Source organism: Centruroides vittatus, unplaced genomic scaffold (assembly GCF_030686945.1).
Source record: "Centruroides vittatus isolate TY-2023 unplaced genomic scaffold, ASM3068694v2 contig_329, whole genome shotgun sequence".
In the NCBI taxonomy this organism is placed as follows: Eukaryota; Metazoa; Arthropoda; class Arachnida; order Scorpiones; family Buthidae; genus Centruroides; species Centruroides vittatus.
The window spans coordinates 348,458-375,720 of record NW_027122113.1 but is presented as its reverse complement, the minus strand read 5'-3'; the positions used below and the strand labels follow the sequence as shown (position 1 = coordinate 375,720).

The 27,263-nt window shown below is 27.8% G+C and overlaps 1 protein-coding gene across 2 annotated transcripts in view; it reads left to right on the top strand.

Moving 5' to 3' along the window:
- The window catches only part of alpha-Man-IIa (alpha-mannosidase 2), a 33,085-nt gene extending 7,113 nt beyond the window's left edge, over positions 1 to 25,972 (top strand). For both annotated transcript variants that reach the window (XM_067268461.1, XM_067268462.1), the window contains exons 3-22: positions 1,913 to 2,060; positions 2,173 to 2,344; positions 2,421 to 2,548; positions 8,467 to 8,640; positions 11,988 to 12,174; positions 15,836 to 16,013; positions 16,098 to 16,300; positions 16,504 to 16,677; positions 16,818 to 16,914; positions 17,050 to 17,123; positions 19,912 to 20,074; positions 21,254 to 21,378; positions 21,462 to 21,558; positions 21,640 to 21,765; positions 24,307 to 24,418; positions 24,594 to 24,730; positions 24,801 to 24,942; positions 25,017 to 25,162; positions 25,235 to 25,555; positions 25,632 to 25,972. In XM_067268461.1, coding sequence (XP_067124562.1) covers positions 1,913 to 2,060; positions 2,173 to 2,344; positions 2,421 to 2,548; positions 8,467 to 8,640; positions 11,988 to 12,174; positions 15,836 to 16,013; positions 16,098 to 16,300; positions 16,504 to 16,677; positions 16,818 to 16,914; positions 17,050 to 17,123; positions 19,912 to 20,074; positions 21,254 to 21,378; positions 21,462 to 21,558; positions 21,640 to 21,765; positions 24,307 to 24,418; positions 24,594 to 24,730; positions 24,801 to 24,942; positions 25,017 to 25,162; positions 25,235 to 25,555; positions 25,632 to 25,784 — 3,057 coding nt within the window. In that variant the 3' untranslated portion in view covers positions 25,785 to 25,972. The remainder of the gene's footprint in view (positions 1 to 1,912; positions 2,061 to 2,172; positions 2,345 to 2,420; positions 2,549 to 8,466; positions 8,641 to 11,987; positions 12,175 to 15,835; positions 16,014 to 16,097; positions 16,301 to 16,503; positions 16,678 to 16,817; positions 16,915 to 17,049; positions 17,124 to 19,911; positions 20,075 to 21,253; positions 21,379 to 21,461; positions 21,559 to 21,639; positions 21,766 to 24,306; positions 24,419 to 24,593; positions 24,731 to 24,800; positions 24,943 to 25,016; positions 25,163 to 25,234; positions 25,556 to 25,631) is intronic.
- The last annotated feature ends 1,291 nt before the right edge of the window (positions 25,973 to 27,263 follow it).

The following is a 27,263-nucleotide window of genomic DNA, read 5'->3' as shown; positions in this document are numbered from 1 at the left end:
ATTACAATAAACTTTTAACTCAAAATCTGCTATAAGTACTTTAAATCTTTTATTAAATCTTGGAAGTGAAAGAGAAATAATGGCAGCACTTCTGGTTTGTTGAAATATGATGTTAGATTGATTAAATTCTCAACTACCGTGAGGCAGATAATAGTAAGGGCTTATCACACCAATGATGATGGGCACAAATGCTCAGGAATCAAAGTGAAAACATTTAATAAACATAAATGACTACATAAGTATAGAAATGAAAAAACCCAAAATGCTACTAATGAGGGACTATTTTCTATTGGAAAATAGTCCCTCATCAGTTGGTATTAACTAAAGGTTTGAATATATTTAAAATTATACAAGGTAAAGATAAACTTAAAACTATGCCTAAAAACTATGCCTAAAAACTATACAATATAAAGATGAAAATGCCGTTGAGCAGTAAGCATTATCTATGTTGACAGGTGTAATAAATCTTCATAACGTTACAGGGTGGCGTGACTTACAGGGTGCTGGTACAAAACAGTTATAAGTTAGTCAATTATTGGTTTACAGTTATGAACTAATGTTATACAGACAGATTATGTACATACCAAAAACAGTAAGACAACAGAGTTGCAGGTGCAGGCATTACAATCAGGTGCCGGGAGCAGTTGTGAGGGAGGTGTGTGACCCTCCACATCTGGTGCACAAGTGGTGACAACATATGATACAATTACAAGTTTACTACAGTATTTTAACAATATATAGTTGAACATCACAAATATATTTTGTTTTTTAAGATATATTTTCCAATAGAAAATAGTCTCTCATTAGTAGCATTTTGGGTTTTTTCATTTCTATACTTATGTAGTCATTTTTTTATGTTTATTAAATGTTTTCACTTTGATTCCTGAGCATTTGTGCCCATCATCATTGGTGTGATAAGCCCTTACTATTATCTGCTTCACGGTTGTTGAGAATTTAATTATACCAAGAGCTGGAAGCAACTTTTTTAATAATTTCGTATGATTGCCAGAATATAGATCATAGATGATCCCCCTGATTCAGATTGGCTGTAACATTTTCCAATGCTTATTCTTTTATATACATATGTTATACAATATATGTTATATTGCATATTATTATGTACAAATATTACATTATATACATAGTAATATAAAATTTTTTATATTGTATAAGCTGTCATTAATGAAAGTAGAGCATATATAAGAAATTTTATGAAAATTATTATATATCATAATAAATGTCAGGAAATTAATAATATGCTTAATAATACTTTACAAAATTAGAAGGTTGTTAGTCATATTTATTTTATCATGTAAAGTTTTTGACATAGAAAAGGACAGACATAATAAAATAAATCTATTCCTTATGTTAAGATGTCTTTTGAAAAAATAAACTTATTAGCATAAGGAGTTGGTTTACAACACTTTGATTCATATTTTGGGAATTATTCTTAACTCTAGATTGTCTTTCAAACCTTTGATTTTATGAGCAACATCCAAAATAAATTTGTACTTGATTGCTTCTTGTTCTCATTTAACGTTATGAGTATGCATAAAATTGCTTGACAGGATGAATCTTACAGGAACATACAATAAAGATATACAAACTGTACAGATAGTATATCTATCTATTTTTGTTGTCTGTTCCTATATGATTCCTTCTCTCATACAATTTTATGCTTACTCATAACAATTCAAAATGAATGTTGAAGATTTGAAAATTGACCTAACAATGAGAATAAATCTGAAAACATTGATAGAAGTGTTGTAAAATAGTTTAAAGAAAGAAATTAGAAATATGGCATGTAGAAAAAAAACAAAAAAACAAGTTGGAAATTATAATTTTTTCATAAAACAATGTTTGAGTTTAATCATTTTAAAATGATTGAAAAGTTTTCAAAATATTTATATAGATGTTAGAGATGTATAATGAACTAAAATTTGATAATCCAAATGGTGGAGTATGGAAACAAGGTTGGAATATCCAATATGATGATACTCAATGGAATGCTGATCAGAAGCTTAAAATATTTGTAGTGCCACATTCTCATAATGATCCTGGTAAGTACATTAATTATCAATTGATTTATGTTACGAAATAAATACTGTTATTGTACTTTAGTCGTCATGTTTAAATATTTTACAGAATAATTATAATTTTGTAATTTTTCAGGTTGGTTAAAAACATTTGATAAATATTTTACTGAACAAACACAAAATATACTAAATAATATGGTCACAAAATTGAAATTTGATACAAGAAGAAAATTCATTTGGTCAGAAATATCATATTTTTCACTCTGGTGGGATAAAATCAGTCAAGAACAGAAACAACTTGTGAGAAGGTTTGTCAAGCAAAGTATTCAGTAATTAAAAATTTGTCTTTTTAACTTTATTACATACATTTAATATAATTTTCAGCTATTTAGATCATGGACAATTAGAAATAACAACTGGTGGATGGGTAATGACTGATGAAGCTGTTAGCCATTATTATGCAATGATTGAACAGATGGTGGAGGGACATCAATGGCTTTTAAATAATTTAGGTAAATCATTTATAAATGGAATAATTTTTAATTAGTGATATTTTAATTATTTTTTATCTTCAACTATTTGTATGTATAATACCAAAATAAAACAAAAATGGTTTTAATCAAATCTGAAATGTTTCAAAATGTAATGATCAAATTGGTATAGTAATTTTAGCATTTATACATTAATAATAATATAATTCATGTAAAAATCATACATTTTGTATAATAATCACTCAATATACAATGTGAATTACTGTTTTGAGCAATAATAATCCTTAACTCTTAATTCATTGTTCATTATAGTTCAATTTTTTGAATTACATCAATCCTTTATCAAAAATAAACATTTATAATTTTTTTGCTACAATTTAATTAAACGAAATAAAACTTTTTAAATTTAATTCTATAATTGCAATTTTCTATAATTATTTTTAAGAAAATACTTGTAATTCTGAACAATAGTATTAGTTAATTAGAATGCATATCTGAAAAAGTAAAATCTACAAAAACTAAGTAAATATACTAAAAAATTAAAATAATCATGTTTTTTTTACATATTAAATTTGAATAAAAACTAATTTTTTTTTAATTGTCTGCAAATATAATAGTCAGTGTTTAAATATTTAAATACTTTTTAATATGTTTAACAAATTCAACATGTAACGATAATCAAATTTAAAAAATATCTAACCTATCTATTGAAAATAACTTCCATATTGATATCTAAAATCATTTTTCCTTTATTAGAAGAAGAAAATTAATTTTAAAAAGGTAGCTTAGGCAATAAACTGAATAAAAAGTTCAAAGCCTAACATAATGATTTTGATATTAAATTTTTTAGTTTTATTCTGCATTTATGTAACTCAAATGCTGGGTTTGATATATATTTCATCAACACTTTACTTTTAAAGAAATAAAATCAGCAAACTTAACATTTTTGGGGTCAAATATAACCTATAATAAACGTTTTCAAATGATTACATTTTAAATTATTTCCATTTTTTGCAAAATGAGGTGAAGTAACCTCTAATAAAAGGTCAACTCTGCTGTAGAGACTGTTTTTTCTAAGGTGTGTAGAAAAGATGAATTATGAAGATATTTATTCTATTTTATTGAATATTTTTATGGATTTTATATCATTACTTGCAATTAATAATAAATGCTTATAAGTAGGTGAATATAAGTTTTTAAAACATTTTTAATATATATTATCTTCCATTCATTCGAAATTCTAATTTTTAGAATTCAGGATGAATTCTATTAATAGTAATTCAAATTTATTGCTTTTTAGTTTTTTCTAACATGCGGATGATACACATCAATTATTAACATTTCATAAATTAAATAAATATGTAGATAAATTTTAGTTTCCCCTAACTTTTAGGGTATAAATTAATTATAGACAATATATCACAAAATTAAATATATAAACAATTCCTATTAACCATTGCAAACTAGTATTAGGATTCATACAAAATAAAATCAAATATGAAATCACTTGATTTATTATCCTCAAAATGAATGTTTATAAAAAAATATATTGAACTGTTTGACATACTTGCCAAATATTTTTGAAGATCTAAGCCATTTAATATATTTAATAATTTAATATTTAATAATAATGTCCTATAGAATTGAATAATAATACAGCCCATCTTTAATCAAAGTTTGCCATCCAGAAAACCAACATTTTTCCACTAATTGCAAATTTAAATACTTTTTATCTGATTTGTTGTGAAACCATGTTGTATTGTCTTAGAAGTGTTGAACACAAAATTGTGTTAATAACAATCACATGGCTTTTCCACCTTTATTTAGTTGATACGGTACACGTTTCGGGCCTTGTGCCCCTCATCAGTCAACTAAAATAATATAAGAAATAGTGTATACAGCATTTTAACATTATTTACAGGCAAGTTGTATAAACATTTTAAAAACATATGTAACTTACCAGTCTTCTCCCAGTATGGCACTTGCACACGGTAAGTTTGCACATTACAAACCCGAGAATTAGAAGGTTATAAAATTCTTGTACAAATATTTAAATTAAAAAGGTGCATCTATTTAATAGAATAAAGTAATAAAATTACATCAACTATTGGGTAATAGTGGGACAGGTTCTTACTATTAGTTATCTTCTTTCTCCTATTAGAGACGATTAATGTACTGTACGTTTTCCAAGTTTGTTTGAGCACTTCCTTTGGTATGTTTATGTTGAGACGAATTTCAGAATTTTTCTTATAGACGAATTTGTAGACAAGTCCTTCAAGTGTAAGCTTTTGTTTAAACTTTCTTTTATTGTGCGATAGTTGAAATTTACATAATAACGTGGAGAGGGGTTGAAACGAATTAAAGCCCTCTGTTGGTGTTTTTTGGACAAAAGTATTAAGATTTATAGTATATTTAGCCAGTTTTTATTTATACTTATACTTATGTTTTTATTTATACAATTTTTTGAGTTAAGTATAGCTAGACTTTCTTTGAACTTTCTATTATATGTGTCTTTTTCTTTGTACGGAATTTTGGTGTTGTCCTTATCAATATTGCAATTATTTATTAGGCAGTGATCATGGAAGACAGATTGCATTCTTTGATGCTTCATATCAGCTATATGTTCTTTTATTCGTATTTTTAATTTCTGTTTTGTTTCCCCAATGTAGGTATATGGATTTTTGCAAGTACATGGTATTTCATAAACTACGTTTTTGGTTTCTTCTGTATTTTCATCAGGTTGTCTTTTTCTTTTGTTATTCGAGATTGTAATTTTGTTAGACAACAAATTAGATATAATTAAAGCAGATAAGTCCAAACAACTTATCATAGTACATTCAGACTGGATAAAAAAGAAAAAATATGATCTGGTGGAAAGCAAAAATTTTAGACTATTCCCAATTGATCCAAAGAAGTTATACAAAAAGAATTATAAATAGAATCATTAGATTACAGAAATTAAAAGAAACTAACCAAGCAAGAAAAAGAATTCATTCTAAATGATAACAACGATCGTACACTGAAAATAAACATACATTTAAAAACCCACAAACCAGGTGATAACGTACGGCCAATAATAGACTTTAAGAATTCAACCTTGTATAACTTGGAAAAATTCCTAAAACAACAACTGAGACCTATTCAAAACTCTACATTTATCGTAATGAACACCGACGAACTTCTTCATGATATCAAAAAACTCAAAATAGAAAGAAATTTGAAGATTGCTAGCCTAGGTATTACTGATATGTATCCGTCCATAACATGGGACATAATAGAACCAAAACTAACAAAACTCAACATAGAACCAGAAATAATAAACTTAATAGAATTTGCTTATAAAAGCAACTATTTTGAATATGAAGGCAGCTACTACACACAAGAAGAAGGCATAAGTATGGGTTCAGTTATTGGTCCAAAGCTTGCAGAAATAGTAACAATAGACATTGACAAGAAGATAAACGAAATACATGGAATAAACTTTTATAAACGTTACGTAGATGATATAATAATTATATACGATACCTCAATTATTACAATAGATAAAATAAACGTGCTCATAAATAACATACAAAATAATATTAAGTTTAAAATCGAAGTGGAAGACAGTATACATAATAACATAAATTATTTGGACATTACAATCAAAAGGAATACAGATAGCCTCAAATTTGAACCCTTCAAAAAACCTTGTACTATCACAAAAACTATCAACTACAGTTTCCAAATACCGTTGTATATAAAACAAAATGTCTTCTTCATGGAATACAAGAAAATTAAAAATAGAACTAGTAAACTTGAAAATATAGAAAAGCATTTAAATAATTTAAAGAAAAAGTTCGTATTAGATGGATACCCAATCCGATTGATAAATACATGGGAAAAACAAATAGAAATGTTAACCTATGAAAAACAAATCCAGAAGATAAAAAAACCAAGATATAAAATACAAAAGCTTTCCATATATAAAAGGATTGTACGAAGAAATTAACAAAGAAATGAAGAAAATAAATATAAAGTTAGCACCAAAATATGAAAAATTACAATCTCGAATAACAAAAGAAAAAGACAACCTGATGAAAATACAGAAGAAACCAAAAACGTAGTTTATGAAATACCATGTACTTGCAAAAATCCATATACCTACATTGGGGAAACAAAACAGAAATTAAAAATACGAATAAAAGAACATATAGCTGATATGAAGCATCAAAGAATGCAATCTGTCTTCCATGATCACTGCCTAATAAATAATTGCAATATTGATAAGGACAACACCAAAATTCTGTACAAAGAAAAAGACACATATAATAGAAAGTTCAAAGAAAGTCTAGCTATACTTAACTCAAAAAATTGTATAAATAAAAACATAAGTATAAGTATAAATAAAAACTGGCTAAATATACTATAAATCTTAATACTTTTGTCCAAAAAACACCAACAGAGGGCTTTAATTCGTTTCAACCCCTCTCCACGTTATTATGTAAATTTCAACTATAATAAATAACGACTAACCCGTTACAAAGCTACACATCCACAAGAGCCGAATTATCGGGCTAGAGTTGGTTATTAATAAAATAAATAATTAATAAGACAATTTGGCACTAGAGCTCGGCGTTAGGCGCCATCTCTTACTAAACTTAATATTTATAATTAAATTAAATAAATAATTTTTAATAATTTGGAACTGGAGGAAAAGAAATCGGCCCGAAGCGGGACTCGAACCCGCAACTAGCGCTAACTGGTAACATGTCTGCACAGATAGCAGAAGTTGCGGGTTCGAGTCCCGCCTTCGGGCCGATTTCTTTTCTCCAGTTCCAAATTATTAAAATTATTTATTTAATTTATTATAATTATTAAGTTTAGTAAGAGATGGCGCCTAACGCCGAGCTCTAGTGCCAAATTGTCTTATTAATTATTTATTTATTATAGCCAACTCTAGCCCAATAATTCAGCTCTTGTGGATGTGTAAATTTCAACTATCGCACAATAAAAGAAAGTTTAAACAAAAGCTTACACTTGAAGGACTTGTCTACAAATTCGTCTATAAGAAAAATTCTGAAATTCGTCTCAACATAAACATACCAAAGGAAGTGCTCAAACAAACTTGGAAAACGTACAGTACATTAATCGTCTCTAATAGGAGAAAGAAGATAACTAATAGTAAGAACCTGTCCCACTATTACCCAATAGTTGATGTAATTTTATTACTTTATTCTATTAAATAGATGCACCTTTTTAATTTAAATATTTGTACAAGAATTTTATAACCTTCTAATTCTCGGGTTTGTAATGTGCAAACTTACCGTGTGCAAGTGCCATACTGGGAGAAGACTGGTAAGTTACATATGTTTTTAAAATGTTTATACAACTTGCCTGTAAATAATGTTAAAATGCTGTATACACTATTTCTTATATTATTTTAGTTGACTGATGAGGGGCACAAGGCCCGAAACGTGTACCGTATCAACTAAATAAAGGTGGAAAAGCCATGTGATTGTTATTAACACAATTTTGTGTTCAACACTTCTACTTTTTATTTACTGTGAAAAAGTATTTATTCATTCTCAATTGTGCAATTAGTCTTTTTAAATCTAGAGAGATATCATTCAGTAAATGCAATTTGAGTTTCCCAACATTTATCTTCACTCATGTATTCACAAAACTTTACACAATAATTGCTGTCTTTTTGCACACAGTTTTCAATATAAACATCGAAAATCTGCAGCAACATACCTTTTAAATAATTCAAATATTTATATCTCATAAATAAAATCCTTCAAAATTCGTATTAAACTAAATTTTAATTTAAATGCTTAATACTTATATATCAATTATCGTAAGATATGTAATGCATTATGCTGATTATTAAAAGTAATATAATGTATTGCTAAACAAATGATTTGATCTTTTTGTTTTAATATGAATTATTTTTTCAGAATATAGACCAAAAAATGGATGGGCCATTGATCCTTTTGGTTTATCTCCTACAATGGCTTATTTATTAAAACGTATGGATTTAGAAAACATGGTGATTCAAAGAGTGCATTATTCTGTTAAGAAAAATTTGGCTTTGCATAAAAGTCTAGAATTTTTATGGAGACAGGAGTGGGGTAATAAAAATTTTATTAAATTGATTGTAATGAAAAATATTTTAAAACATACTGAGTGTAAAATTAGAATAGAGTTTAAATTTATCTCTTTTTAAGTTGAAAAAAATTTATAAGATTATTTATTCTTTTTCAAATTATAAAAATTTTACAAATTTTAAATTACAAAATATACATCCTAAAATTTGCTTTATTGGTGCACACAATTTAAATTAACAATTGTTTCTTTCTGCTTCAATAAAGCAGATTTCAAGTTTTATTAGAATAATCAGAGTTTATTTGTTATATGTATAAAATATATTTTTATATTCATAATGTTTGTAGTTGTATTGAATTGATTAAAGAATCATAAATTTTGTTTTTATTAATCTACAAATCATTCACAATTCACTTATATTAATTAATAATTTACATTACATCCATTGATTTACTTTTACACACACACACACACATACACTCAATATGAATTAATGATTCCTTTAAATTAATATATCAAAACAATTCATTAGTTTCATTTAGTGAACACTATCTTCTCTCTGTCATCATCTGGGACAGGGATGGGCAACCCATGGCCCTTGGGCCGCATGCAGCCCGCATTAATATTTTTAGGGATGTGGCCACCCATCCCTGATCTAGGACATTATAATTATATACTTATGGTAATTTAATTAATTAATTAATTAAATATAATAATCTTTTCTATGAATAGTTATAAAATCATTTGTAGTCAAAACTCTCACTCATTTTTATATTATTGTTTCCTATTACATGCTGTTTATTTTCCTATGTTTAGTTTGATTCATTCCAAAACTTCTTGAAATTAATATTTTAGTAAACTTCAAAAGAGAAATAATTATTATTGATTATCTTATTAATTGGTTTGTGAATTACATAAGTAATTTACCATAATTTTTTTAATCATATTACATTATATAATAATACTAACAAAGAATTCATATAATTACTGAGTAGAAATTAATAAATCACTTTAGAGTTACAGAATTATAAATACAAGATTTAAATTGCTAAAAATTTTTTGTTGTTGTATTTTTTCAGGTTAATAGTGTTTCTTAATACAGTAGAGCGTCGATAAGTGGAACCAATTGGGGACTGGGGTCCTTCCAGTTAATGATTTGTTCCAGTTTCCGACTTTGTACGAAAAAATACATTAACCTGTCCGTTGTTCAAATTTTTCTCCGTTGCGTGTCGCTTCGTGTTGAATTTTCGTCGATTTTAAGCCTAACGAAAATTTTTATAATAATCATCGAGGCTATCGTATCGTTAAAAATTATTTCTGCATTTTGTACAAACAAAATAAATATATTAAAGAATATAAAAAACATGAAAATTATACTTTAGAAGTAAATTTAGTATCAAAAACATTTGATTCAGCACGACACAGTCTGACTGAAAATCGTTCCACTTTCCGGCCATTCCACTTACCGACGTTCCACTTACCGACGCTCTACTGTATAGTAAATCTGTGCTAACTCAGACTATTAGGTAATAAAGGTTGTTTGACATTACAAAAATCTGAATTAGCGGAGTGTTTTCTCCAATAATGTGCAAAAATGGGAAGTTACAGTGCCATAATTTATTATAATTAGCTATACAGAAATTTTACTGAGCTTAATAAGTATACTAAAGTGTCTTTATCTTGCACTTTCCTTTCTAACATGAAATACCTTGGCCATATGCTTTGAAACCATGACTTTAAAAAAACATGAACAGTTCAGCTTAATGTAACATGTAAGTAACCAATACAATCTCAGCAACACTTGTTTGGTGAAAAATAGCTTACCTGTCTGAAGAGCTCAGCAGATTAGATTTCCTCGCATTTATGTATGGCATAGTAGCCGAGTTATACTTTCCATGCTACAAATTTAGGTAGTGTATTTTGTAGGTAGATCTGATTAAAGTTATTTTGATTTTGCATTCATCTATTAAAAAAATTATAATTTTTCTATTGTCAAGAAATTTAAAATTACTGTACAATTTTTTGAAGAAAATCTATCCAAATTATGGAAAGTCTAAGTTAGTATGAGTTTATTGCACTTTTAGATTGATTTTCCATTTTATAAATCTTATTTTCAGAAACTTTAGAAATGGTATAATTCGAATATATTCTAGAATAGCGTTTTTCAACTGCTGGTCTATGGACTTGTGCTGATCCATGAAAAAATTTCATTATGCTAGTGCTGTTGATTACATGTGGCATTTAAATAATAATCTGGAGTTACTGTGCATACTTTGTTATTTACAGTAACTCTAGATAAGCATAATAAATAAACATAATTCATAGTTGCATATAATTACTGGTCTATGTAAAATTATCCATAATTTTACCAGTTTGCAATGAGAAGGTGAAAAACACTGCTTTAGAACAATAATTATCTACAAATTAGAATTATTCATTCTGTAAAACATTAAGCTAATCTCTTAAACCTTGATTTCAAGAGAATTTTCTTGCTTGAATAATGAATTTCATTATATTTAGCATACTAGCAGATAAGCCCTGCATTGCTTGGGCAAAAAGTAACAATAGCAAAGATTAAGATTATTAGATTATGACCAATCTTACTCATTTTTACAGAATGCAAGAATTAGGTCCCCCTGTTTCCAGACTAATTAGAGAATTTTTAGATAGGTCTAAAAAAATGTTCGATTTGCTGCAAAAATGCATCTGCACCTGCATCTGCACCTGTAAATCTTGCATGTCGCTTTCTCTTAACACTTCCATTGTTAAGAAATACACTTCTTTCATCCCCATGTTTTACTCCTACTAAAACACAGTTAAAAATAAAAAATTGCATCTAAAATAGTACAGTAGAAGCTGAGTTCTTTAGGATAAGCTTTAATCCTTTCCCTCTCCCAGGAGGGGAAAATTTCAAAAAATCCCTTTTTAGTGTACATTCTCGTGACATACCCTATTAAAACGCAAAAAGCTGCATCTGAAATAATATAATAGAAGCCAAGTTATTCACTTAATCCTATCCTTCTCCCTCGTGGGGGGAATTTCCTGTGACATCTATATAATAGTAGATGTATAAAAACGCGTGTGTGTTCGAATGCAACATTGTGTCAAAATTTCAAAGCAATCGGTGAAGAATTTTCGGAAATTTAAGATTTTGAACAAACGAACATTTACATGTTTATTTATATAGATTATTTTGTGTAATTTTCATTTCTGTTGCTTGAAAAAATAAGAATTTGAATGTTTTATGTTTTAAATCTACAACAATATACACAAATATATAACTTGTTTGACTTTTTTTTTAATTTTTAAATATAATTTTTATATTTCTTAAAATAATTAACAGTTATGAATGATTAATTTTGCTCTAATATAGACATTAACCATACAACGGATATCCTCTGTCATATGATGCCATTCTATAGTTATGATGTCCCTCATACCTGTGGTCCAGATCCTAAAGTGTGCTGTCAATTCGATTTCAAACGGCTTCCTGGTGGTAAAATGAAATGTCCATGGAGAATACCGCCAGTTCCTATCAATGATAAAAATGTTGCAGATAGGTAAATATGCATAAATATAAATATCCATAGAATGATAAAATAACATTAATCACTAAAATTTATTTTTTAGCATTAGATTAATGATAATCTAATACTAAATATTAGACTTGCATTTGATTTGGCAATGTATATTTAAATAAATCAAGTAAATTTCTAAATTAATATTATACACTCAAACATTAAATTATAAAATATTCAAGCATAAATTTATCTTGAAGTTGCTTCATTTAAAAGCAATTGTAAAATAAATTGATGCTTGTGTATTTTACCAAGTTAAGGTTGTGGCAATGTAAAATTCTCTATACTAAGACTTTTAAGCTGATTCCAAAAGTATGTGATGTTACACATCTAGATTTATGTTTGTAGTATTAATTGTGATTGCCATGTTATGATGAACATTATATATCTAATTAGATAAGTATTTTACTGTACAATGAAAAAAAGAAGATAAAAATTGCTTTACTATAAAACTATAAAAAATAGTTGCAACTATTTTTATGGTTTGTTCAGAGTTTTATTAAAGGTAGAAGTTCAGAAATTTTGTTACTTTTCTTTAATATTTAAAAGTAATGCTTCAGAATAATACAAAAAGGTTAACAATAAGCGGAAATTATTTGGATATTATAACATCCAAACATTTATAAAGATACAGGCAATGGTGATATTCGGCGGGTTCGCAAAATTTTAAAATCAATGGGAGAATTGGGTGTTGATATATTTCATAAAATCTATTCCTTAATTTGGAAATTAGGGAGATGGCCAGAAGAATGGTTCAATCAATATTCCAATTTATAAAAAAGGTGCACCAGCAGATTGTAGCAATTACAGAACTATCAGTCTAATCAATCATGCCAGTAAAGTAATGCTCCAAATAATTAATAACTGTTTGAAACCCTTCCTATTACCTGAAATAGCTGAAGAACAGATGGGGTTTATTCCTACTAAAGGAACCTGTGAACAAATCTTGAATGTCCGACAAATTATCGAAAAGGTCTATGAATTTAATGTCAAAGCTTACCTTTGTGTTCATAGACTATGCTAAAGCCTTTGACTGTGTAAAATGGCACAAATTATGGCCCGCTCTTCAAAAAATGGGAGTCCCACATCATCTTATCTCGATGATCAGAAATTTATATGAGAACAACTCTGCAAGAGTAAAAGTTAACAAAATTATGTCTAATCCATTTACAACTGAAGCTGGTGTAAAACAAGGATGTATTCTCTCCCCTTTACTCTTTAATGCTTATTCTGAAATAATAATGAGAAAGGGCAGGATGAATAAAAGATGACTGGGATGGAAGCATTTCCATTGGGAGCCGAAAAGTTAACAACCTGAGGTATGCTGATGATACTCTTATTATAGCATCCAATGAATCAGAACTTGAAACTTAATCAAAATTTGTTATTTAAAACATAACAAATTTTAATTAGAAAATTTTTGAGAATTCTGTAATCCTGCATCTGCAGGTGTGTAGGAACACTACTGGTAATTCAATGATCCAAAACTTGCAGTTTATGTTTTGGTTAAATAAACACAACACACCAAAATAAACATGATGTGAGAACCTGGGCTAATATTTTTGTAATTTGATAATCCTAATTATTTAATTTTTGTTCAAGAAAAAAGAATATTTAAGCCCAAATTAATCAATTCAAGAGAGGAAATTTGCAAGATTTTCCCACTAATAATACCTCCTTTGTGACATGTTTCAATAAAAACTACTCGTCAAAGGAAGTGTCGTAAAAAATCGAGGATTGGACTAACCACCAGCTCCCTACATGATCTTATCAAATAGGGTTATCAGAATAGCAGGGGAAAATAACCACAGATAAAAATAGAGGGGAAGGAAGGTCAATAGAGAGTTTCATTGCCTGTTTTGAAGTGTGTGCTCATTTCACCGTGCTCCACCACCAGTCTTCTCACTTTCTTGCCATTTACCGAACCTTGGCCACTCTGAACTAATTACTGCGGACTATTCAGGACATATCATATCCAAGCCTTTTCCTCTTATGGATGTCCAACCGAACATCACAAATCCAGGTATTTATTGACCCATGTATGCAATTGTAAACATTCTTTCTCTGATAGGCATGCATAAAAGTTTAAGCTCTCCTTTATATATTTTTTTTTTTTTTTTTGAATTTATATTTACTTGAAGAATAAATAGTTGTTTTATGGTTAAATGCATACTGGAGTACGCTGTTTTTGGTATGCTGTCTCTCAACTCTTTCCTTCAATCCAAGCATGTTCATTCTCTCACTGCTCATGCTATTATAATTATTTAGAAGGTGCCTGTGCACCTGTAGTCACAGATGGTGTCAATCCTGACTTGGGCTAACATTGACATGGCTGTCTCAATGCCAACACAATGATCACAATATTAAACTAAAATAAACATAATTAAATCATAAGTTTTGGATCATTGAATCACCAGTAGTGTTCCTATGCACGGAATCCTCAAGAATTTTCTAATTGGAATATAGCTGGTGATCCCAATAAGCAGGGATGCACAACCTTTTCTGAAGAAGGGTCAGATTAGGATTAAGTTTACCAACCAGGGGGGCTGGACTATTCCAGCTATTAATTTTCTTGGTCCAATGTAATAATTAAACATTTTTTCCATTGTTTGTCTATGGAGAGACTTTGTTGTAAATAATTGGTTGTTATAGCTTTTGTACATTCCTTTTTGAACTCTGATTGGTATTTTCTAGTTTGAATGACATTAGGTTGACAAATAAGCATCTTTTCAGAAAAGATTGATTCAAATTCGACTATACCAAACAGAATCTAGAATGTAAACAAATGCTAAAAAAATCATTGTTTTCATGGTTTTCAGTGCTATTTTCACTTATTTTTATGTTATTTGATGTTTTTTATACAAATAAGCAAGTTTTCCGAAGCATAAAATTGAAAATTTTCCATTAAAATAGAAACTTCCTGATAACATAGGAAATGACATTCTAACATCATTTTATTCTATTTGATTCTTCTAAAAATCGTTATAATACTATGTATTAGACTTAAAATATTCGATATCTAAACCAGAAAGTGTGTTAACTTCAACCCCCCATTTCTCACCTCAGGGAAAGTCATAAAACAGTTGGGTGCTAATGACTTTGTGAAAGGGAAGAAGTTCTATACTTAGAAACTTCAAAAGAAGAGATTTGGCCTGTACCATCGGCAGGCCACATAAACATTGAAAGGGGGCTGTATGTGGCCTCCGGGCCGCAGGTTGTACATCCCTGCAATAAGAAAGGAAATAACAAATTTTATTGATAATTTTTATCATTGTCCATTTAAATTAATAGTTATTGAAGTTAATATTGTAGTGTAATTAATATAATTAAAATAGATTCTACATACACTTTTTCTTATAATTTACATTGTAAACATTTACTTGTACAATACATTACAAAACTCATCAAATGGCCTTTTTACTATGATTCAGAAAATAAGTAGAATTGCTATTTAATGAGTTGAATATTTTATTTATGATAGATCTGTATTATATCAATGAAGTATTTAATTGGAACTTTTAAAATTGATTTGAAAAATTTACAAATGTCAATGGTGAATATAACTAATAATAGTGTATACTATTTATATTTACATAAAATTGGAACATATTATTTGTATTTGTAATTATAATTTTTATTTTAGGGCTAAATTATTAATAGATCAATATAAGAAAAAGGCTCAATTATTTCGTACCAATGTATTATTAGTACCTCTTGGGGATGATTTTAGGTTTGAAAAGTCTTTGGAGTGGGACCAACAATTTCAGAACTATCAGCATCTGTTTGATTTTATGAATAACAAAGAGGATTGGAATGTTGAGGTATTGATATAATTTAAAAAAATCACTTAATTGGTACTATTTGATTAACTTATGTTTTAATCAAAATTTATATATTTTTAATAGGCACAGTTTGGCACTCTAGATGATTACTTTACAGCTGTTAGAGAAGAAAGTGGTGTTGATGATGGAAATTTGCCAGTTGGTTTTCCTTCCCTTGCAGGTGATTTCTTTACATATGCCGATCGGGATGATCATTACTGGAGCGGATTTTTTACATCAAGACCTTTCTATAAAAACATGGATCGAGTTTTAGAAGCTTACTTAAGGTTTTCAGTCATTACAATAAATTTTTTATACATTAACATTAAATACTTTTATATAAAATTATAAAAATTTATAACTTTTTTAACTTTAAATATGTATTGTTATTAGGTAATTGAATTGTGGAAAGATCTTTGCAATTTTTAAAATATAATAATATAATTTATAATGAGCTTCATTTGATGTGATAGTTTGATCTATCTTTCAGAGGGGCAGAGATTTTATTTGCATTTATGTTTAATCAAATGATGCAGTATCCTAAAAAAATAATTAATTTGATGGAAGATTTGGTTGAATCTAGGCGTACATTAGGTTTGTTTCAGCATCACGATGCCATAACTGGAACATCAAAAGATACGGTTGTTAATGATTATGCAAGCAGGTAAATCTAAAATAAAAAGTTATAATATTTGTATTCGTGTTTAAAAAACCCTAAATTTTAAACTAATTCATTTTAAATTCACTTCTATAAATTTATTCTTAAATAACTAGCAATAAATGTTCTTGTTTGAATATTTATAGAATGTTTATAGCATTAAAAAAACTTCAACATATAATAACAGAAAGTAGTTTATATCTTCTATCAGATAATGAAATTGATTCTTCTTATTTTCAAATGGTAAGTTGTATTATAAGTTATATATTATAATAATATTTTATATGCTTTATTTTATAAAATAAACCATATAAATTTACTGTTTATTTATTTTAATACAGAATATTATTATTAAAATATTGTTTAATATATTATTAGGATGAGATAAAACTTCATCATAGTGCAATACCAGAAAAATTAGTCATACAGTTTACAGCAACAAAAAAATCTCAGTAAGTGAGAAACTTTTTAAAATTTTCTTTTTATTTAAGAACAGAAATGTAATTTAAATTAATACTCTAGAAGTGAATATGATGATAAGTATTATATATTAGTGATGAAAATAAAATAATATGGCTATGCATTATCATCAAGTGTAAAAATATTAGAGAGGTTGCGGCACAAGTACAAATGTTAAACTTGTATGGCAAGCAGAAGTACTCGTTTGACGTTTTAACTCCAAGTAAAATACGATGCGGTGCACATTCACAACATGTGCCACAACGTATCCCATGAGTCAGTGCGTGATGTTCACGTCACACACTGACTCATGGGATATTGTTGAAAACTAGCGAAAATGTTTAACAACTAAACACTCACTAAACCCGATAACATTAACTCAATACATCACCAACTGCCGTAAATAATCGGGTTAACTTTTGGATATATATGATTAAAGATTATAAATAAATTTATATATTTATAATCTTTAATCGTATTATCCAATTGGTGATGTATTGGTGTTGGCAGTTGATGTATTGACGTTTAACAATGATGAATGTTACCAGTGAAGGTAAATAAACAAATTAAACTATTTTAAAGTATTTATAGGATGTTTAATAACACTAAATAATTATTTTTAATTAGCATCGTGTCTCCTACCATACGATAGGACTATCTCATACTTTTGTTGAGGAAGTAGTGGCTTATATAAATCCGAAAGCAGCTCAGGAAATTATTTTTAGAAATTTTATGAACGTATTACGCTGTTGATGGTAGAAGATGCCATGGAAGAACAAACCTACTCCTACAGAATTAGGATAAGCTATTATGAAGACAAATATATGTAAATTCTGTAGGCACTTCACATCACTTGCAAAAAAATTGAATAATTAAATAATTTCTGGATTAAAATTGTCTGTTTCTTTACAATATTATTCATGTGCTTAAATAATCATTATTTTAATAAAATACGTCATAATTTTAACCCCAAACACAAAAAAATGAAGTTTAAACCAATCTTATACTCACCATGCTATAGCGAATGCCATTATCAATGTTCTAGAATTGCCAGATGGTGGTGCTCAAATGTCCGCCGTTTACGTTTTGGGCTGAATACGACGGCCACAACCTCTCTGTTTTATTACAAAAGAAACACAATTAGAATCTATTACACGAACAAAGATTAAAATTTCTTCATAATCTCTATTACTTAAAATTAATTATAAATCTTTACTGAAAAATTTATTCCTTAAAATATGAAATTTTAATTTATTAGGTTGAGGAATAATTCATGAGCATTTTTTTTTTTTTTTTCAAATTTATTTTAAACAAAAAACAACAACAAATTAATCAATTATATACTCACCATTGTTGTTTATGACTTCCTCCCATCATTCAATAAGTTTTTTGATGCTTTGGTGATAGAAATCTCCTAATCTTGACTCAAAGAATTCATCCAAACAAGTCCTCAATTTTACGTCATTATTGAATGATACACTGCACAAAGCATTTGAAAACGATTGAAAAAGATGAAAATTTGATGGTGCCAAGTCTGGAGAGTATGGAGGATGAAGCAGCACTTCTTATTAGAGTTCTTGAATCTCAGCTTTGGTCATAGTGGCAATGTGAGGATGGGCATTTGTCATTTTGCAGAACATCATTTCACCATTGTAGAGCAAAAAGTTCTCTCTTAAATAATATAAGACATTTTGCTGATGCATGCAGAAATATTAGAAAATGTATTTTTAAATTTGAAGTAATGCTCATGAATTATTCCTTAAGCCAATAAATAATAATAATAACAACTTAAATAATTTTTAAACATTATTAAAGTAATAAGAATAAAAATATTAAACAATAAATTCAAAAAATTCTCTTTAATTAAAAATGCAGTAAAATAATATAAAGTGAAAGTGAAAAATTACATTTCAAAAATGTAATTAAAAGTTATCTGATTTTTGTATGAGTAAACACCTTGTGTCTGATACGCTATTCTATAATCTTATAACTGAGTTTTATTCTTATACTTAGTAATAAAGCCTTTGAAACATTTTTACAATGTTAAAGATGCAGATAGGAATATATTAAGATTTGATAATTTCAATTTCACAATAATGTCAAGAAAAATATTTGTTACATTTTAATGATTTTTAAGCCATTCTAATGTTTCATTTAGTTCTTTATATGTAGATATTGTGTGTATGTGTTTGTGACTTTCATGATAGTTTTATATATATATTATTATTACATATAAAACCATCATGAAAGTTTACAAAACTTTGCATGTTGGCATCATTATAATAATAATAATAACAACTTTATCTGTTTGATTCATTGTTGTTAAAGTTACCAAAGTATTTAATTAGAATCACTTTTGACTTTGATTTAGATGATCTTCAGCCAAAAGACTATATTATAAATGGAATAGAATTATTTTGAAATTTAAAAATATAGTCATATTAGCAAAGTTTTTCATTAAGTGCTAATTGATAGAAAAATTTTGGTCTTTATCAAAAATCCAAGTTCTATAAAAGTTTCATAAATGTTTATTAACCATATGAAGTTAATATTTTAAATTATTTCTCAGATTTTTAAAGCAGCAGATCTACCACTTCAAAATTTTTTACATAATTAGCAATTCAGAAATTAAAAAAAATTTAATAGAAAAAATAGAAAAAAAATTAACTTGTACAAAGATGAAGTGTGTATGTGTGTGTAATATTATATATGTATGTATAAAATAAAATTAAATTACAATATATTTTGTTATGCAATTTCTTAATAATTTCTTTTATACAGCAAATTAATCATTTATAATTCTCTTGGATATCTGAGAAAAGAAATAGTTATTGTTCATGTATCTACACCATTTGTAGAAGTTCTAGATTTTAAAGGAAGAAATGTGCCAAGTCAAGTTAGTCCTGTGTTTAAAGGAAAAATGTTTGTAGAAGAGCAATTTGAGGTATTTAATTTAATTAATAAACTCTTAATGATCATTTAACTTTATGAATTGTCCAATAATTATTGTAACTACCGTATTTACTCTCATATAAGACGACCTTGCATATAGGACGAGGTGTGATTTTAAAGATCAAAATAAAGATAATTAGATTTATTAATACAATTCCAATTTTATTTTGTTTAATTACAAATAAAATATTATCAAATGCACACACTGTCCTGCAAAAATTACTCGCATTTTAAACTTTAAGGAAAAATCTTGTAAAATCAACAAGAAAATTTGTTCATGTAAAGCTGGACAATCAGAAACTTTTTTACAGTCAAATCCATTCTGTCGATTACACTTATGAGTTTCTCCGAATTCTGATTTCCAAATAATCATCTGTTTTCACATGGAAATGGATTAAAACTTATATTGTGCTCCCGTGTGATTTTGGAATTTCAATCTGGAATTCAATTCAAAAACTTTGCTTTTTCTATTGCTATCCATCTTTATGCCTGACTATATACAAGAATATAAACGATCCAGATAAAATACTTATGTTTTTAAATACAAGGGGGTAAGCATCCAGTAAAAAATGTGAATACACGGTTCACAAAAATTATTTGCAAAAACGCAAAGAATTTTTTGCTCGCATGTGTAGGACAACCTAGGAATTTGAAGCTGTGATAAATGAATAAAAACCTCACTTATACCTCATCTTATATCTTAAGTGACTTACTGTATTTACTCACAGTAAATACAGTAAGTCACTTTAATTTCTGTTTGATTATTTAACAAAAAATTGTTAATTTATCTGTATAACATACTTTATTACAAAATTCAAACTATGTTATAATTATGCTTATGATTAAATTGTACTTAATATTTTTCTGAAATAAAAATTTAGTAAATCCTTATTTTTCATTCTCAGTCAGAATAGTCTTCATTGAGAACACATTCTCATTCATTCTTTTTATTAGCTACTTTTAATCACATGACATTATTACTAACAGTCTCACATTTATTTATCATTTAACAAAGAAATATTTGAATCTGTGTTTAAACTATAATTTTTATATTGTACAAAAAATTTAATTAATAGTAAATTTAATTTCTAAAAATTTTCTTTCAGATATTAAAAATATTATATAATTTTATCTGTAATAGGTTTCAAATAATAAAATATTTTTATTACAGTTATGTTTTTTGGCTGAAATTCATGGTTTGAGTTTGCAACAATATACAATTCACCTAGTTAAAGGGCATAGGAATGCAAAAGCATCAATTACATTATTTAATTTTGATTCAGTTCCAGAGTCTTTGTGAGTATTTTTTCATAAAATTATTTTTAAAAATGTTTTTTAAAATTCTGTAGGAAACTTGATCATAGAAATTAATATTTCAGAGTTTTTCCAATTTCAATGGAAGATACTGCTGAAAAATTTTCTATTCAATCTCATTTTGCAACAGCTTTCTTTTCAGGTGAAGATGGTATGCTACAGGTATAACAACAGATTTAAAACATTTTTTTAAATTTATTTCTTCTATGCGAATGTTAATATAAATATATTTTTTGATGGTAGCATTTAATACTAAAACAAGATAAAACAGAAATTGATATGAAAATTAAATTTCTTATGTATGGAACTAGGAAAAAAGGAAGGGATCGAAGTGGAGCTTATTTATTTTTACCTGATACTCATGCTCAGGTATTTATAAATTATTATTATTTCTATTTAATATTTTTATTTGTTTCAATATTACAAATAATTTATAGCTTCTAATTAACTTTTTCTACAATATAAGCTAGAATTTTTTCATTTAATATAGAATTAAAAAGTTGTCACAAAAATAATTGACATACTTAATTTTATACAATAAATTAAGTTATGACAAGTAGAAAATAAATGAAAATATTTTAAGCAGATGATATGGTTTTTGAGTATACATGCATATTTTTTAGAGTCAAAAATTACTGTAAAGCTTGTTTATACAGATATTTGCTAGTTGGAAACAGAAGTTTTTTCCACAGTGAATTTGGTTCTCAATAGTATTTCATGGGATGAGAACTGTGAAAAGTGTAGTCAATCAATTGCAAGTGAAGGCAAATGTCATTCTAACAAGATGGCTTCATTTTTCCTTTATTAAAAATAAAGGAAAAAACAAAAATAAAGCATTGCTTATTTCAGTCGAAAATTTTTCCACATCATAGACTGCATGTGCTGTCATCTTGGATTTTCTTTTTATGCCAACTTGGCTAGTGAAAAAGTTTAACACATTAGAGTGCCAGCACAATTCACTAAACAGAAACATTCCCCAGAAACATCATCACTAATGACACGAAATCTGCTTCACTTTTTGCATTTTTCTGGCAAATCCACTCAGTGTGAATGAATCTTAACATTTTAATATTATATATATCACTTCACTAATCAATAATGATAATAAAGTACTCCATAAGAATATTTTGTTTTTGTTTGTGGGAAATAATAATTGGCAATTTTTACTTACCAGTCTTTCCTAATGATATTGTTTTTTAAATTAAAACATAAATAATTATTATTAGATTGAAAATTAAGTAGAAATTTAGGTAGAAACTACTATAAATAAAAAGAAGTAATAGTCTATATAGTTTAGAATATGACAGACTTTCATGGAGAATACATTAAAACTATTTGTAACAATAGTTGAAAACAGAGATGGAAACAGTCATCTCATAGTGTCTATTATATGGCAAATACTTTAGTTACAAAGTAAATTGTCATAAAAATGTCTTTTAAATATTATTTTATAAACTAATATCCATGAAATGTAGAAAAATATCTGAAAGATTTTTTTAAAACATTTTTTTATTCAAGTTTTTGGTGACTTCATTTATCAAATTTTATATAAATATTAAGCAGATGGCTTTGAAAAAATTATTGAAAACAAATTTCTCTAGTAGTTTATGAAAAGATTTGTCTATTTGTATGTGTGGTGCTTACAGAATTTTCGAAGAATGAAGTTAGTTAGAATGGATCAAAATCTATCACTCATTAAGAGCCAAATTTGGCACATTTTGCTCAAATTTGATTCTTAACTTGATAATACAGTATTAACCAATAAAATAAATCCAGAGGAACACTTTATTTTTTTTTTCTATTTTTATTAAAAATAAGTTAAAATAAAGAGAGGCTAAAGGGAATGATGTTTTTATACATTCTTTGTACATTGTCTCTGAAATACACATAAAAACATTAACAATATTTTCATATTGACCAATGTATGTGGTGTGGCTAGAAAATAACGAGACTGTGATTGCCTGCATGCAATAGTTGCATTCTGGCCCGAGTGAGTGAATGAACAACCTTGAACAAGTTAGAACAAGCGCAGTGAGTCTCAACTTGCTACCGCTATTAGATTGTTGTGAATGCCAACTGCAAGTGAACATGTTGTTAGTGTGCATCGGAAAAATGGCCAGCTTGAAAGAGGAGCAACGCATCGACTCTGAAATTGAAAAAACTGCCACTGAATGTTTGCACCACTACATGAAGCATATAGAGAGACATGTCTTTCTCGTACATGTGTTCGAATGGCACAGGAGATTTTGTGGGCCGAGAGGATGTGAAAGACGACGAACGTTCTGGACAGTCCAGCACATAAAAACTGAGGGGAAAAAAATGCAAAAAGTGGAACAAATCGTGAACCAATACTACTACAAAGAAGTTCTAGAATCTTTGCGGGAAAGGGTCAGAAGAAAGTGGCAACACTTGTGGCAAAATGGACATCCTCCATTGGGACAATGCACCAGCCCATTCTGCTCTGTCAGTGAAGCAGTTTTTGGCCAAGAAGGGAGTCACATTACTTGAACACCCACCATACTTGCATGACTTAGCTCCATGTGACTTTTACCTTTTCCCTAAGTCAAGTCTGCCCTGAAGGAACTCTGAGGTTTGTTCCTTCAGAGCAGATGTGATTCCGTTTCCTGAATCAAAACGTGAAATGTATACTTTTTATGATTCAATAAATAAAATATAAAATATGTTTTTCTCCTTCCATATTTATAAAAGATTCAATTGAATTTTAAATTTTTATTTCATTAAACATTTCTGATTCATTTCTTCTAATTTTTTATGGTGCCTTTGAATTAAAACTAGAGTTTACTGTATCTACAGTATTTACACATAAATACATTTTTATAATTTTATAAAATTTATGAATGCAATATTTTACATTTGTTAATAAAAATTAAAATTGTTTTGTTCTGTTAGATATTAAAATATAGTCAACCTTGCATAAGGGTTTTAGAAGGACCTCTTTATTCTGAAGTAACTGTTTTTATTCCAAACGTTGAACATCATGTCAAATTAAAAAGTTCACCAGGTATACAATTATCCAACATGTTCATAGTTAATTTTAAAGCCATTTTTAGTAGTATTATTTTTTGTCATTAACACAATAGTAAATTAGAGTTTGCTTTTAAATAAAATGTTAAAATGTTTTCTATTGATATAATTGTAATTATAGTAATTTATATATTTTTACATATTGTTAACAGGAGCAGATGGAAATGGAATTGATATATACAACATTGTTGATATATCACAAGAAACTAATAAAGAAATAATCATGAGGATCCATACAAATATTATTAATAATAATAGTGAGTTTTATACTGATCTGAATGGATTTCAGGTAATATATTTCTATATAATGAAATTAAAAAATTAATAATAATAAACAAACAAGTCATAATTATTATTAGATGATGAAACGACAAACTTTTGAAAAACTGCCACTCCAGGCAAATGTATATCCAATGTCTACAGTGGCTTACTTCCAAGATAACACTACTCGTTTCTCTCTTTTGACAGCTCAACCGTTGGGTGTTGCTTGTTTAAAACCAGGTTTGATAATTAATTTTTTTTTCTTAAATTTATAATCATTAAATAATTTAAGTAATGATTTAAAAATTAATTAGGTTGGATTGAAGTGTTTTTAGATCGCCGATTAAATCAAGATGATAACAGGGGATTGCAGCAGGGTGTTACAGATAACAAACGTACTCCAAGTAGTTTCAGAATATTAATAGAAAAGAAAATTGGTTCATATTCTTTTCAAAATAAAGTATGAAAATATTTCTTTCTTTAAAAATAATTTTACACTTTTAATCTAAACTTTTAATCATCTATTTTCTAGAAATCAGAGAAGGTTTTAAGTTATCCATCTCTGTTTGCTCACCATGCTTTATTATCATTATTACATCCTATGTTTATTATGCTAATGAGACCTAGCCAGGGTCTAACAGGACAAAATAAAGACAATATGAAGTTGAAATTTAGACCTCTAGGAACTTCTTTGCCGTGTGATGTTCATCTCCTTAATTTAAGAGTGTTAGCTAGCCCCACATCAAATTCTGTTATCATTCCATCTAATTCTACTGGCATGTTTCTGCACCGTCTGGGATTTGAATGCGGATATAAAACATATGGACTAAACTGTACTGTAGAAAATGGAAAAGTAAGATTTTTAAAATTCAAAATATCTAAAATATTTGATATGTCTTGATCAAGCAAAATATTTTATATCCTTTTAGATTTCCCTCGATCAGTTTTTTCCATATGACTTTGGACCATTGGTTGAGGAAACATCTCTTTCATTCATAAATCAGAAGGCCATTTTTAGCAAGAGTTCGGCACTCTATTTACCTCCAATGGAAATAATGGCGTATAAGTTATATCATAGATGATATTGCTTATAACAAGTTGATGCATTTATACATGGTAATTTTCCTGTAACAGGAATTGAAAAACTAATTATATAGTATAAGGATACTATAATAAAGCAATACACCAACCAAAGCCGAATTATTGAGCTAGAAATGGCTATAATAATAATTATTATTATAGCCGTTTCTAGCCCGATAATTCGGCTTTGGTTGGTGTATTGCTTTAATGTATATCGGGTTAGCTGATGAAGTTTGTTTATAGATACTATAATATTTATTTATTTAATGTACATAATTCAAACAGTATTCACTTTTTAATTTATGAACATTTGTAAATAATTGTACATATATTCTGTTTAATACATGCAATATAATATGGTAAAAACCATGTTTTGAGATATTTAAATAGATTTTATTCATTTTGATGTTAAAATTTAAAAAGAGAATCCTTTAAGATAATTTCTAAAATATTCAACAATTAAAGCATAATAAAAATATGTAAAAATCAATTTGTTGCTTTTTAATCATACACAACAAAATTTAACAATTTGACAAAATTCAATTACCAAAACACCATTTTGCTTTTTCCTTCACATTCGTGATAAAACACAATGAAGTTAAAATGAAAAAGGTGATGCTGGCACCATATGATTAGTGAAAAGTTGTATAGGAGTGTGTTTCTTATTTACTGAATGTATAAAATATTCTCTACAATATGTATTGTAATAAAATGCACTTCTATAGATTTGCAGTTTGTATGGAATGTGTATCATGTATGTTCTAATGTATTTGTATTGACCATCGAGTTCAGTTTAGAACCTGTATTATCTGAAATAGTAATACAAGGGGTGTTCAAAGCTCCCAGAAAGTGTAAATAAAGAGAGGAAAAATAAAATGCTAAATTCAGTTTTCTAAGCTATATTCCATTTGAGTTACAACATTTTTCCATATGGTGTTGGCACCTTTCTAAGTTCATCTGGCAGAAATCAGTACTTTTTAGTTCTAGTCACTGCACTATAAAACGTTTCACTTTAACAAGTAGCAAAAGTCTTTGATGGTGATATTACTTTTTTTTAATTCTCAAATTTAACACACACACCTAATAAAACAAATCTTAACAAGTTTAAGCTTGCATCAATTAATTATAAATATAGAATTGTTTACGAATAACAACCACTTTCTGGGAACTTTTTGAATGCCCCACTTATTCTACAAAAGTCTGCTTATGGCATATTAAAATAGACTCTCTGTCACTGTCTAATAATGGGGGAGTCTCCACTTGTTAGCCAAGAGAATCTTTCAAAACCATTGGAATTGATCTTCCAAGACATATTTTCCTGCGTTGTGCTGCAGCAACAAATGGATTATCACCACTGCCAATTACTCAAGCTATGTAGTCACCCAAATTATAGCTAGCTGTACAGTCATTGACATTATCCACCAAGAAAATTAATTGCTGACCAAGGCTGTCCTTTCCTCTCTCAGATATGGGAATCAATC